The sequence below is a fragment of the Amphibalanus amphitrite genome, unplaced genomic scaffold (assembly GCF_019059575.1).
Source record: "Amphibalanus amphitrite isolate SeventyFive unplaced genomic scaffold, NRLGWU_Aamphi_draft 001005F_arrow, whole genome shotgun sequence".
Taxonomy (NCBI): Eukaryota; Metazoa; Arthropoda; class Thecostraca; order Balanomorpha; family Balanidae; genus Amphibalanus; species Amphibalanus amphitrite.
The window spans coordinates 184,597-197,795 of NW_024882499.1; the positions used below are offsets into that span (position 1 = coordinate 184,597).

The 13,199-nt window shown below is 52.5% G+C and overlaps 1 protein-coding gene across 6 annotated transcripts; it reads right to left on the reverse strand.

Annotated features, from left to right (window-relative positions):
- Positions 1-1,227: 1,227 nt before the first annotated feature.
- On the reverse strand, positions 1,228-12,996 carry LOC122369092 (zinc finger RNA-binding protein-like). 6 transcript variants are annotated; one of them, XM_043343512.1, is made up of 9 exons: positions 12,922-12,996; positions 6,648-6,872; positions 5,797-6,024; positions 5,310-5,501; positions 4,421-4,831; positions 3,516-3,887; positions 2,914-3,132; positions 2,505-2,771; positions 1,228-1,934 (listed from the first exon to the last, which is right to left on the reverse strand). In XM_043343512.1, exons 2-9 carry the CDS (start codon positions 6,869-6,871, stop codon positions 1,592-1,594), a joined length of 2,256 nt encoding a protein of 751 aa, XP_043199447.1. In that variant the 5' UTR covers position 6,872; positions 12,922-12,996; the 3' UTR covers positions 1,228-1,591. The 6 variants fall into 6 exon arrangements, with proteins under 6 accessions (XP_043199447.1, XP_043199446.1, XP_043199448.1 ...); XM_043343511.1 differs by lacking the exon at positions 12,922-12,996 and adding an exon at positions 11,921-12,340; XM_043343513.1 differs by lacking the exon at positions 12,922-12,996 and adding an exon at positions 11,921-12,332 and having other exon boundaries at positions 3,516-3,703; positions 4,474-4,831.
- Positions 12,997-13,199: the final 203 nt, after the last annotated feature.

Genomic DNA, 13,199 nt, shown 5'->3' on the forward strand with positions numbered 1-13,199 from the left:
GCTGCTGGCTATCGTCACACAATGTCGAGTAGTCGATCAACAAACGACTCCCAGGAGACATGATTCGCCAGAATCGGGTATGAGTAATGTAAACAGCTGTCGGTCGAAGCTCGTGCCGACGATATTGATATCAGCCGTGTCGCGCTAAAGGCATGTCCGACATCAAACCGTACAGACGACCGCACATAAGAGCTCCCCGAGTAGAAAAATTATTACAAATAACAGAGAGTCATAAAAGAGAAACGAAACATGCGTCTACATTGCGCCCTATATTAGCTCCAAAGCTCGTCTTCGGGACTGAGTGGGCAGCCTGCGGGACCATAATACCAACTCGATCTATCACAAACCAAGGGGTGCTGTGGTCTACCCCTGACAATTCTGACCAAGCTGCATCACTCAGCCCGGCCCCGAGGTCGGTGCAGTCGCATCCCAGCCTAGCTCCTGCGAGTTCATACCCAACACACAGCGTCCGCCCGCATCGGCCCGTTGCCGGTCGGCCGGCCGATGCCGCCAGCGTCCACAGCCGTGCCGCGCGCCGGCACGCCGCGCTGTGCCCTGCAGTCGAAACACAGCCACCTGGTGCGTCTCGCGCCACTGCGCACATTTCCCGCCATCACGCGCGCACTCGAACGATTCCATACACTACCAATAGAAATCATAATGGGTAACACATAGTTAAAGCTGAGTTGCACGATACATATGACATTCGTTCTGAAAAGAAGTTTCAAAACGAGTGCGAATTGGCCTACATGTACAGCCTTGGTTATCTAGATGCCCATACTCGGTGTATCTAGATGATTTAATGATCACCACATGAATCACGATGATGAGCTAAAGCCGTGACAAATGAAAGCACATATGATAAATAATGAAATCTAACAAGCAAACAACAGATGCAGGTGAACCCAGGATCGTCCCACGAACAATTTGCAAACATTGCCACAGTCGTAATATCCCGGCCATAGAAATTCATATCACTTGTTTTAATACCTGCCGCTGCATATCACCATATCGTATGATATACAGAAGTCATACATCGTGCAGAGATATAAGTAGAAAAGAAACGAATTTTCTCCATGCAATTCACATGCAACAGCTCCCGAATAGGTAAGTAAACTCTACTACAAAAGTCCCTAACATATCCTCAAGCGCAGCCATAAACCACCTAGCATCCCGCCGGAAAATGTCTCTAGAGCACCCCTCACCTGACAGTCAGACAGTACAGCCCGTACCCGACAGCAGGTATGAAAAGTCCTACTTCCCCCACCATAATCGTCAGGCTACCAGCTATCCACCGCGGGTACTATTGGATGTCAGTTACAGAAAATTGGGACGCCGATACCGGAGGGAAATGCGAATACAAACCAAACCACGTAAAACACAAAACAAAAATTGGCCAACCTGGGAAATTGAGAGAAATAGTTACCGATATTCAGAGAGTTTTATATTAATTTGAGAAGGGGAAAACTAACAAAATGTCAAAACATAAGGCTGGGTGGGCAATGGGCATTAGGTATTGGTAGGCCAAAGTATGGGTATCTGACTGACATCCAATGGAAATAGCACCCCCTCCCGCCTCTCCGCCGAGCTCTCAGCAGCGCGCGCGCGAGAACGGCTGATTGCAGCGCACCAGGGGTATATCCTCGAGGAAGGCAACCAGTCCCTCTGGATGCAGCCGGCGCAGGCAGTCGGCGGCAGTCAGCGAGTCGTGCTCCGATATGCCGTCCTTTCGGTCGAGTTGGTCGTGCAGCTGACTGCCGAGGCGGATGGAGCGGCACGGGTCCAGGAGGGCGGACGGGCCGGCCGGTGAGGCGCCGGCAGACAGCCAGCCGGCAGGGGACGCAGGGGCGGCCGGTGAGGCGCCGGCGGAGAGCCAGCCGGCAGGGGACGCAGGGCCGGCCCCCTGCAGAGAGTCCACACAGTCCGCAGACGCCCTGAGGAGGAGAAGGGGTCCCGGTCATATCCCCGCGGTACACCGACTAGACGAACATGTTGTGTTGCATGTCATGTTGCATGTGCAACATAACGTCATCAATTTTTCAGCCAATAGTGTGAGTGATTCTCGGCTGACAACAGCACAGCAGCTGAATGTGTACAGGCCTCTAATCACACTGTTGAGTGTTGATGCTCTTCAAATCATACTAAGACAGTAGTTCGGCTAATGCTCGACAAAGACTGGCTTCCAACTAGAGGGCATGCTGGAGTGGCAAGATGCGACAAGAAACCTGCAGGAAAGAAACTTAACGAAGTGGCCGTGGTACAGTTCGCTGACATCAAACTAAGTTAACTGAGCTTGAAGACAAGAATGACAACCAAACTGACCATAAATACCAGAAAGGAAAAAGAACGTTGACACGAAAAAGCAAATAACAATGCATAGGAAGAAAGGAGACAAGTCTCGTACATGCAAGATAGATACACCTGACGCCAGTGGCTGCCGGCTGTGCGGCAGGTGCCACCCACCTACCGTCCGGCGGTGCATGTTCCGGTGTCCCGGTGCCTACCCTGGGTCCGCGCGCGGGCTCATCGCCAGCATTTTCAGGTGTTTGGTCCCGCCCAGGTGCTGCCTCAGACTCTCCGGGCCGGTGCAGTCTATTTGACACACGTGACACCGGTACCCGCCTCCGATCACACCGACGAAGGCCGGTGTGGCCGGGCCTCTGGCCGGCGTGGCGCGGCCGCTGCTGAGGCCAGAGGCCGGCGTCGATCGGCCGCTGGCGGAGCTACCAGCCAGCGGGATGAGCGCCTCCCCCGCGCCGGTAACGGCCGATCTGTGGACGACACAGCCGCGTCAGATGAGAGACATGGAAATCAGTACTCTGAAGGCTAGAGGCAAGCAGGATGATATCACACTCATCTGGAACATTTGTCGAAGCACCATCAGCCCCCCCCCCTTCTGTTGTAGCACCTCACCTCTCGGAGGGTGTCGATGGGACCCACTCCCAGTCCCGCGGGGCCGGCGACGGGACGCCAGACCCGTCCCCCGCCGCCGCCGACGCAGAAGACGCCGACGGCGGGTCGCTGAAAGACGCAGACGACGCCGACGGCGGATCGGTGGAAGACGCAGCGACGTCCGAGACAGCCGAAAACGGGTCCTTGGAAGACGCAGCTCCGTCCGAGACAGCCGAGGGCCTGAGAGACAGCGGCATGGTGCCGGTGATAACGGCGAGGGAAAGGGGCCATGGGAGGCTTATTTGCTGGCAGAGAGCAGTCTGTTTGTCTAAAATGTCCCCACATAAACACAATTTGCGATGATTGCAGGTTTTCAATATCAGACATGCAGCCTAGGATGACCCGAGTAGCTAAAGCTCAGCAAGTGAAGCATATATCTGTTTGCAAGGTATCCAGAAAGTACTTCACAGCTTCAATATCATCAGTGTGAGCACTGTCAAAAAAAGTTCAACACTCTGTCATACCCATGATCTTCGATGCATCACTCACCCAGCCCCCATCACTCACACATATCCCACCTGCAGCGCCCCAACCCTCCACCCTCCCACCCAACGGCCACTCACAAGAAGGGGTTGAACGGGTTGGTGCTCGGCCACGGTAGGGCCTCTGCTGTTTCCATAGAGGAAGAGCTGCTGGATACCTCACTCATGGTGACCGATTCCGGCTCCGGAACTAACTCCGGCTCCGGCCCCGGCTCCGGCTCCGGCCCCGGGGCCGGGGCAGACGCGCAGTGGTCGGCCGCCATTTTGATGTGCTTGGCGCTCTGCACGTGCTGTTTGTAGGGCTCGGGCCCGGAGCAGCCGACCCGGCACAGTTCACAGTAGTACTGGCGGCCCGGGAGGCTGGCCGGGGTGGAGCGGCTGGACGGCTGAGACGGCGGAGCAGCAGAGTCCGACAGAACGACGAAACTGCTCTCACTGCTGGCCAAAGACAAACTGAAAACAGGCGGGAATCAGATTCAATGCACTTAGTTGTATGTGTATGCTATTTACAAAGCATATGACAGCCTTCGGTTCGCATAATGAACAAATTTGACTTTCATGATGGGCTACTACTGTTTTACTTACCATTCATTGGAAAAGAGCCGCTAACACCACGTCATTTCATTATGATAGGTCCTGAGTTGAATTTACATGACCGTGAATTTTTCATAAGGCGGCAAGGGACCATTTCAATCAAATCACAATATGAACGAAGACCCAGAACAGATCAAAGTGAGAATGCAAGTCGAGCAGGACCATTCGGCATCCCAAACAATTGTGGAAAGTCACCACTCTCCGACACGCAAAAGCCGGAAGACAGAGAGGTAGTAGGTAGGTACTCTGTTCAACAGAGTCACTCACAAACTCTAACGTTTAGAAGAAGTATCTCACTTTCACTCTGCCCCTACAAGACACACTTCAGCAAATATTCTTCCCAGACGAAAAACAAATGCGTAAACACTTGACGACTAACTGACAGCACTAACCTGCGTTGTAGCTCCTGAGAGGCCGCCTGTCCAGTCTCCGCCGCCGTTTTGATGTGCTTGGCGCTCTGCACGTGCTGTTTGTAGGGCTCGGGCCCGGAGCAGCCGACCCGGCACAGTTCACAGTAGTACTGGCGGCCCGGCAGGCTGGCCGGGGTGGAGCGGCCGGACGGCTGCGGCGAGTCGGACACCGCCTGCGAGCCCCCACCAATCTCCCTCCGAGCGGCCTCGGCCGTCAGCTTCAGGTGTCTGCCGCTCTCCGTGTGCTGCCGCCACGGCTCGGCGCCGTAGCAGGTGATGCTGCAGGCGGCGCAGTGGAAGGAGTGGTCGACCGGCTGCGGAACGGCGGCCGGCGCCGAGTCGGAGGCCACAGACGGGCTCTGCCGATCGTCCACGGGGTCCGCAGAGGGAGGGCTGCGGGAAACACAGACTGTGTTCAGAGGGAGGGCAGCGGAATACACATTACACAGACTGTGGTCCGAGGGAGGGCTAGGGGAAACAGGCTGTGGTCAGAGGGAGGGCTAGGAGAAACAGGTTGTGGTCAGAGGGAGGTGCAGGAAGCACAGGCAGGCGGCTTAGAGGGACCCCTGTATCTGCGTAAAGCAGGGGAGGAACATTGTGATGAATTGTGTAAGGCTATGTGTATTGTATTGCGTTACATACATAATATTAATGCTAGGGGCTGCCTTTGCTGTTTTGATAGGTATACAGTTGAGAAAACGCAGTGCACCAACCAAGACGAAAAACACGCGGCTCTAATCGCCACACACATGTGTGCACGCATTCACAGCCCCCACGCACCTTTGTGCGCTCGACTTCACCCTCTTTCCATCGTCATCCCCACCGTACGAATCACTCCCCTACCCCTCGATCCATCCCACACATCGCTCACCTCCAGAACCCGGCCGCCTCGGCCTGCGCCTTCTTCTTCAGATGTTTGGCGCTGTTTTCGTGCTGTCTCCACGGTTCACGGCCCGAGCAGCTGAGTCGGCAGTACTGGCAGTAGAAGCTACCGCCGCTGCCTCCCGCAGATGGAGCGGAGGGCAGAGCTGGGGATCCGCCAGAGCCGAGGATGTGCTCCACGCTGGAAACATGAGGCTTTGGAGTCATACGGCTTGTCGGGCACGGTTCGTTGCCGATTAACAAATCAAATATTTACGCAGTTTCAGTGTTAATGACACCTTGAACCCACAATGGACACATGGCTTGGAGGGCCTTGGACTTGGAGCGGTCTTAATAAAATATGTAAAGTAAAACGAAATGTCAGGTATGACGTGCTTAATTGCATAACCACCTTTGCGCTTCCAATAACTTGCGTTACCAGCTGTGCAATATCCAGGTCTCTGTGACAAGCCTCTGACCTCAGACCGTCTGCGCACCTCTGCTGGCCGGTGGCCACTCCGCCGGCCGCCTGCTCCAGGCTCGACCTCTTCAGGTGTTTGGCGCTCTGCAGGTGCTGCCTCCAGGGCTCGGGTCCCGAGCAGCCCAGCTGGCACGCCTCACAGAAGAACGGCCTCGCCTCGGCGCCAGGGGGCCGCCGACTCGGGCTGGGAGTCGGGGAGTCAGAGTCGGAGACGGCCAGCGGCGAGCCGGGGTTGGCAGGGGACCTGCATAACGGAGACGGACGTCAGTTAAAGCCTCAGCGCGGACAGTGTCGGGGGGGGGGGGGGGGGTGGTAGAGCATGATGCATAAGTATGCATGACACACAGTTGTCAGAGCAGCATGAATCATGGTTAATGCACAAACAAGTTGTTTGCTAGTGAATATAACCAACAACACACCGCAACGGACCCATGACTGGTCCACAGTGCACACGGGCCGCTAGCGGTACTACGTCAGCAGCCCGTGTATTATTGGAACCCGCTATCTGAGGTTAATACCCTAGATAGTCCTATCAGCGCTGCACGCAGGGTCGATCAGGCCACCCAATGCCGAACGGCCGTGACCGGTCACCACAGAATCAGCCGTGAGGGATAGATGGTGCCGGGGGTTGTGAGGATAGAAACCGCATCGGGGAATAGGACTGGTGAGAGAAACTACGTACTGTTCGGTAATTTACACCAACATCTCCCCGGATATGATTGTCCAAAGCCGCTAACGCGTCTCCCGGTTGAAGACCGATTCAGAGTGTCTCTCACCGACTAGCGTCGCATCTCACATAAAGTAGGCGTCTGTCACCGAGTGGAGCGCTTCTCACCCACGGCCCGGGACGTCTCGTGGCGCGCTCACCCGTCCGCCGCGCCGGCCGCGCCCCGCGCGCGCAGGTCCCTCTCCAGTTTCATATGGCGCGCGCTGTCAATGTGCTGGCGCCACGGCTCCGGTCCCGAGCAGTGCAGTCGGCAGATCTTGCAGAAGTAGCCTCGCGCCGGGCCCGCCACCGTCGTCGGCCCGCCCGGAGACGCTGTCCGAGGCCAAAACGCCGGTGGCGGCGACCTGGCATCGCCCGGCCGCATCCTGAGAGGTCGACGTCAGATCAGGTCAGGCCAGCGTCGAGGTCAGCACAGGTCAACAGTCGAAGGACAACTGTGGTCTAGTAAAATCGGCGGCGCTCGGAATCAGGAACCGTGCTTCTATACAGAGCGCAAGGTTTACAGCGAGCCACACGTCGGAGTTTGGAAATAAGCTGATCACAAACGATGGTATAAATTGATAACGCTGGCGCAGCTTTCAGCAGCCACGCGCCGGCTGTGGTTACACTTCGCCACAGAGGGAGTAGCCAGCTGATCCGTGGTGGGCTGGCATTTCCGTCACGTGACCAATGTATTTCCACACCGTGATTACCCGTACACCAACGAGCAGACGTCTCGTGACTATTGACTAGACGACACATGTCAAGTGATTGACGTGCCCCACCCCGGCTACACCGGGGTAACATGGCTGCCGGCTTGAGGTCATCTTTGAACTGTGGACCCAACGGCCGTAGTCTGAACTCCGTTTGTTTGTTTTTTGTTTTGTTGGGTTAGGCCCTTTCGGTCCAATTAGACCATTTCAGGGCCGGAAGGATGATAGGAATTAGGGGGAGACATTGGTCTGGGCAGGCACCCTAGTGAGTCACCGGGGCTGAGCCCATCCCGAAGGACAGGCCGACCAGCCCCAAGGTACTCACTGCACCCGGCTACGGGGTGCGCTCCCTCGGGAGCAGCGGTGCCGCTCCAAGGGAGCAGCCCGCATGAGATAAAGTTGCCTGTCCAGCCCGGAGGGGAGTTGCGGCGTGGAGAAGGATTTCAGTATCCTGAGGATAGAAGCACGGAACGGTGCTGAACTCCGTAACCTGCTCCAACAAATGGTCATACTCCACCAGACCAACGGCGGCCGTAACACTCCCGAACAAACGGCCGTACGTACAGTGCGAGACCAAGCGGACATATACTGGCAGACAGACGACCTGGCGCCGGTGACCCGACAGGCGACAGCGGTATCATACTGGGCCCCGTCGGGCCCGTCTTCACCTGGACAAACACATACTTTAGTGCAGAGGACCATCACACCAGTCGGTGGTCAAGCAGGCCTGGAGTCAGGACCTGATCATCAAACCCGGATTAATTAAATCAGTACCGGTGGAAGACCCAGAACAGACATCAGACTGGCCAGACAGACACGACCCTGCCAGCCGCCTCCCGGTCCCGGGACCCGAACGTAAGTCCGAACATGCACCGCGCACAAAACACCACAACCACAACCTGAACCACCGCCGGTCGCAAGACCGGAGAGAGCCTTCTTGATGACGCCTGTCTCTGCACGGCGTATTTACAAATTGCAACCGAGCTCCGCCGTGGGGTAAGGTGGGCAGGGGTTTTCGCACTACGGCTGCGGTTGAACTACCGTCTGTGGTAGAAACTTCAGGACGATGGCGCGTTTCATACGAAATCTGGCGCAATGTTTGTTTGCTTCTGTACTTGTACTGTTATTTGCTGTGAATTCTTGAAGTGGGAGTGTTTCAATAACAATTTATGGATTATTTGAGTTTCTTTATATAAACATAATACTGATATGATCAATTACTTAGTTTGGGAATTGATACACATTTTGTAGAGATTTGTCTGGCAAATGGTGTAACAAACCTCAAGCCTATCATGATCTGAAGCCGTTATAGGTAACATCAAAATTGCTTCAATGTTACCTTGTACCTTGTTGGAAAGACTGGAGCATGGTTCAAGATGATGCGTAAAAATTCAAGATTTGTGCGAAAGCTTGTGACTGAAGAACGAAAACAGTTTGATATGATGGCTCAATCAAACGTGGAAATGGACGACAAAAGTAGAGTTTCAACATTCCAGCATGTGAGAATAACTTCAGAAATTCATAGTTCTTGTAGTATTGCATTCTTCTTATGTACAGTTAATAGGTTTTGTTAGGGTATTTCAAATTCATTGTGTCAGTTGTGAGTTGAGACATAGATGGATTGCGGAAAGTTTTTTAGAATCATTGTATGGTACCTAGCTAGGTACCTACTTGTTCGGTAAAAAGGTATGTGCTGAATGCCATGAGAAGGTTTTTTATGATTTAATATATGGTCGTTGTTGTAACTACAAAAATGCAAGCTTACTAGCAACTAGTTTCTGAATCAAATCGAAAGTACCTATTTGCCATGAATGTAAATATGTACCTGCAAAGTATGTCAATAAATTTGTGTGATATTGACCAGAGAGTTTTATCATCTGGGCATTTATGTCGCTTCCTACATTAGGTGTTAAGCATAGTAATTACGGATGAACTTTGTGCCAATATCTTCAATGCACATTGCACAATGTATTAGCATGTCTACAACCCTCACTGATCCTGCTATAGCTATAGGCATTTGGCACCAGCTTGACCAAGGGCATGAACTTCACAGTTGCACAACCTTTTGTTTTGTCATGTACCACCATTTTTTTTTTGTGCACCAGTCACTTTTTTGTGCACATAGCAGTGCACACAACAATGTGCAGAGGGCCTACACAAAAACAACATGATTAGTGTGCACTATGCACAGCATTGTACCCTGATTATTTGAATATTTTGACCACTCAACAGTCAACAGTCAGGAGATAATTATTTAATATCACATTTATTATACATCACTTGTCAAACAATAGCATGATGACACACATTTTGACAAGCATTCATGGTAGTATTCCAATAAGTTGGACAGTCACCTCCCTGGGCGTCATTTTTCCGGGAAGGTACCTCTGCAGTGTTGTGGTAGGCTAGGTTGAATTGGGTTAAGTTAGGCGAAGTAAGGTGGTTAGGACCAGGTCAGACCGTAAGGCCTGGTCAGGTTGATTTTAATCTTTCATTCTAATTTGACATAGATACCTATTCCCTATGTTTTTGCTCCAGCCTGAATTTCATTAGGTAATGAGTTAATTTTGCTTTGTTTTTATCTGTCTTGTTTTGTGTTTTTGTCCCTTATATTTTGCCCCATAGGCAAGGGTGGATCTTTTCCAGGAAAGGTGGTGGAGCATGATTGGAGGCGCTCAACCAGACGGCATAGGAGGGCACGATTTCTGAACGCGCACTGATGCCTGATTCAAGCCACGCTGTCTTCATGCGGGGCGGCGCGCTACTTAAAAGTCCCTAAAAGAACGGGAAATGATGCCGATAGAACCTTCAATCATTCTGGGCTAACGCTTATGACTGGGAAAAAGTCGCGATCCCAATTCAATCGAAAACCTGTGGGCTCTTGTTCAGCAGGAGGTGTATGAAGAGCCACCCGCCATAAGCACTGCTCAACCGCAGGCACAGGTTTAGACGGCGTTGGTCCGCATCAAAGCCAGTGTGCTGGAGAATTCATTGGCTGAAATGCTCCAGAACGTTCACCACTGTGTTTTTATGAAAGGTGGCTACAAGCTCAGTTAAAAGAAAAAGTACCAGATTGTTTTGCTTTTTAATTACAGCGGGAAGAAAGGTGTCCGGATAATTTCGTTACACCCCCTGTAATGTTCAAATCCTGATCCTCCTCCTATAATTGGGACAACACAAGAGCCCGTTGGAGGGAGGCCTGAATAAAAAAATAGTTGCTAAATTCGAAATCAGCTCCAAAAACTAGCCTAGAAACATGTAAAACTCGAAAAAGGAACCGAGGTCATCAAAGGTCATTGAGCTGACCTGACCTTCAGGTGACCTTGACACCCACCCTAATGCATGGGACCAGCATCATATCACATGTTTCAACGCTTGAAACCACGTGAAGACTGCAACCGCGCGGCTAATGCGATCCGGCATACGCCGAATCGCGATTCGGGCCAAACATGGTCTCGAGAAATAGGTCACAGGTCAAAGGTCATTTAGGTCAGGGTCATGAAATTTTCAGGGTAGGTGTAAAATTGATAAAATCGGGGGCATTGAAATTTTCGTCGCGATCGGACGGTTTTTACACGAGTTACTCACGAAAAACCGATAAAGCGCACCCAAAAAGGCAGAAATATGCACATGCGATATCCTATACTGCAAAAAAAGTGCATCATTTTTTAACGTCGCCGACAAATTGTAATTACCCTAAGCTCAGGCAGATGTATGGTAGAAAATGCCCCAAGTGAAATACACTACGGCGGAAATAAAATACCCTACGGCGGAGCTCGGTTGCAATTTGTAAATACGCCTCTGCACGGTCGGTTAACCCTCGCATGTGTGCGGCGTTTTCCAGCTTCTAATGTGTAGGGGGGGGGGGGGGTCGGTTGGACCCCCCCTTGCCGTTTGGCCCCTGATCGAGCTAGAGCTTCGCGGAAAAAACGAGCGTGTTGCCCGTGACGAGAGGAAGCCGATGATACCCAATTTTAAGGTCCTAGGTCATTGGTTGACCTTCCAGGTCAGGTCAATGACCCAAAGTCGGGAAAATCGGGACCTGTTAGAAAGTCGTAAAGTGTGGCTGCTAAGGGGTTTTTCGGGGTGCTGATCACGAATATCGTGTTAGTTTTGATCACAGATGATGTCTTGAAGCATTTAGACCAGGTCGGGTCAGGTCAGGTCAGGTCAACCAGTAGGCGTCGTGACGGGTATTCGTAGTACGTGTCAACCGCCTCTGACAGCTTCGTAACATGTTACGAAGTCACCAAAACTACTTCGTAAATGTTCAAATGGTTGCCAAATTCGAATTCAGCTCCAAAAACTAGCCTAGAAACATGTAAAACTCGAAAAAGTGACCCGAGGTCACCCGAGGTCACCAAAGGTCAATGACCTGACCTGACCTTCAGGTGACCTTGACACACACGGGAGTAACATCAAATCACATGTTTGAACGTTTGAAACCACGAAAAGCTTGCAAACACGCGGCTAGTGCGAGCCGACATACGCGAAATCGCGATTCCGGCCAAACATGGTCTCGGTAAAGAGGTCACAGGTCAAAGGTCATTTGGGTCAGGGTCATGAAATTTTCAGGGAAAGTTTCGTCGCGATCGGCCGCTTTTTACGCGAGTTATTCGCGAAAAACCATGGGGGGGTCCATCCGACCCCCCCCCCCCCTACACATGCGAGGGTTAAACTAAGGTCCTTTCCATCCAGCATCTTGGCTAGTCACAGCTCACCTGACCAGCGGAAGGTTGTTGTTGTTGCTGTTGTTTTGTTGGTGAATTAGGGCACGCAGATCCTAGGCTCTAGCTGGCAGTGGAGGTCGCTCGCCGCTGACTTTGATTGATCCTCTTGACTCGGCTGCCTCTCCGACCAACCAATCTCGACCCGCAGCTTCACTGACACTGACCCTTGTCCGCCGCTCTGGCCTGCGCGCTGAGCTCGATTCGCGCCGACCGCGCCGCCGCCGCTGACGGTACTCCCTCACGACGGGCCGTCAGCCGAGACTGCAGAGAAGTGACGTCACACGACGGAGCGATGACGTCACATTGCAATCGTGACGTCACAGACTGGAGTGGACTGTCGGTGCCGACGCAAACTCCACTTTCCCAGCACAGCGTCCGCTGCGGCTGATTCTGATCGTTCTCAGCCGACGAATCAGAATGGCTTGACGAATGGGAACTGGGTCGGTTCGGCGAATCGCTGGGGTGGGCGGGAAGCGCCGCAGGGGACATGTCGGGTATTCCCCGACCTGACGCCACCTCCCCCCCCCCCCTCCCCTCCGCCGCCCGCCCCGGCTGGCAGTCTGCCAGGTGAGGGAGGGGTCGACGGCGCGGACGCATCGCGTCGGCCGATAGGACCGAGGCCGCCGGCCCGGCCCTGCCCCACAGCGGCCTAAGTCGCGAACCGAAGACGTGAGTCAGTGGTCATTGAACACTGAGAGGCGCGCTGCAAACCTGATAAGTGATTGAGATCAGATAGTGGCCTTATGTGATATGTCTCAGTCTGAGATCAGATATCGCCTTAGAGTCTGCTATTTGAATTGATACTGAGATTGAGATAGATCGCGTGGCATATTGACGGTTTTACGGAGTTGATGACATTGACATGAGGAGATCAAGATAAGCCAAAATTTCAAGTAAATCACAGAAGTTGTTTCGTGGCTTTCGGGCATATTTGATACTTGGCTTCATTTTTGCGGTTATCATTATTTACACAAACAAAAATAAATGCTTACCACTTAGCAGCTGCCACGGTTTCCTATCTCGTCCACGCGCTGCTTTCTTTTTCCACCGTTGATGTTGATGTAAACAAAAAATAAGGAATCAAGCTCGTCACAAATGCGCCGTATATGGAAACCAAAGTTGCTACCATATTTAAGGTTGTTGAAGTATTTCCTTATTTCCCTTCATATTTTCTTTATCGAGTTTGTTTTCTTTTTCAGTCGCTGTCATCTCACATCTGTCCAAGCGAAGGCACGAATATTGCAAGCGAAAAAAATGCTATACCCGACGC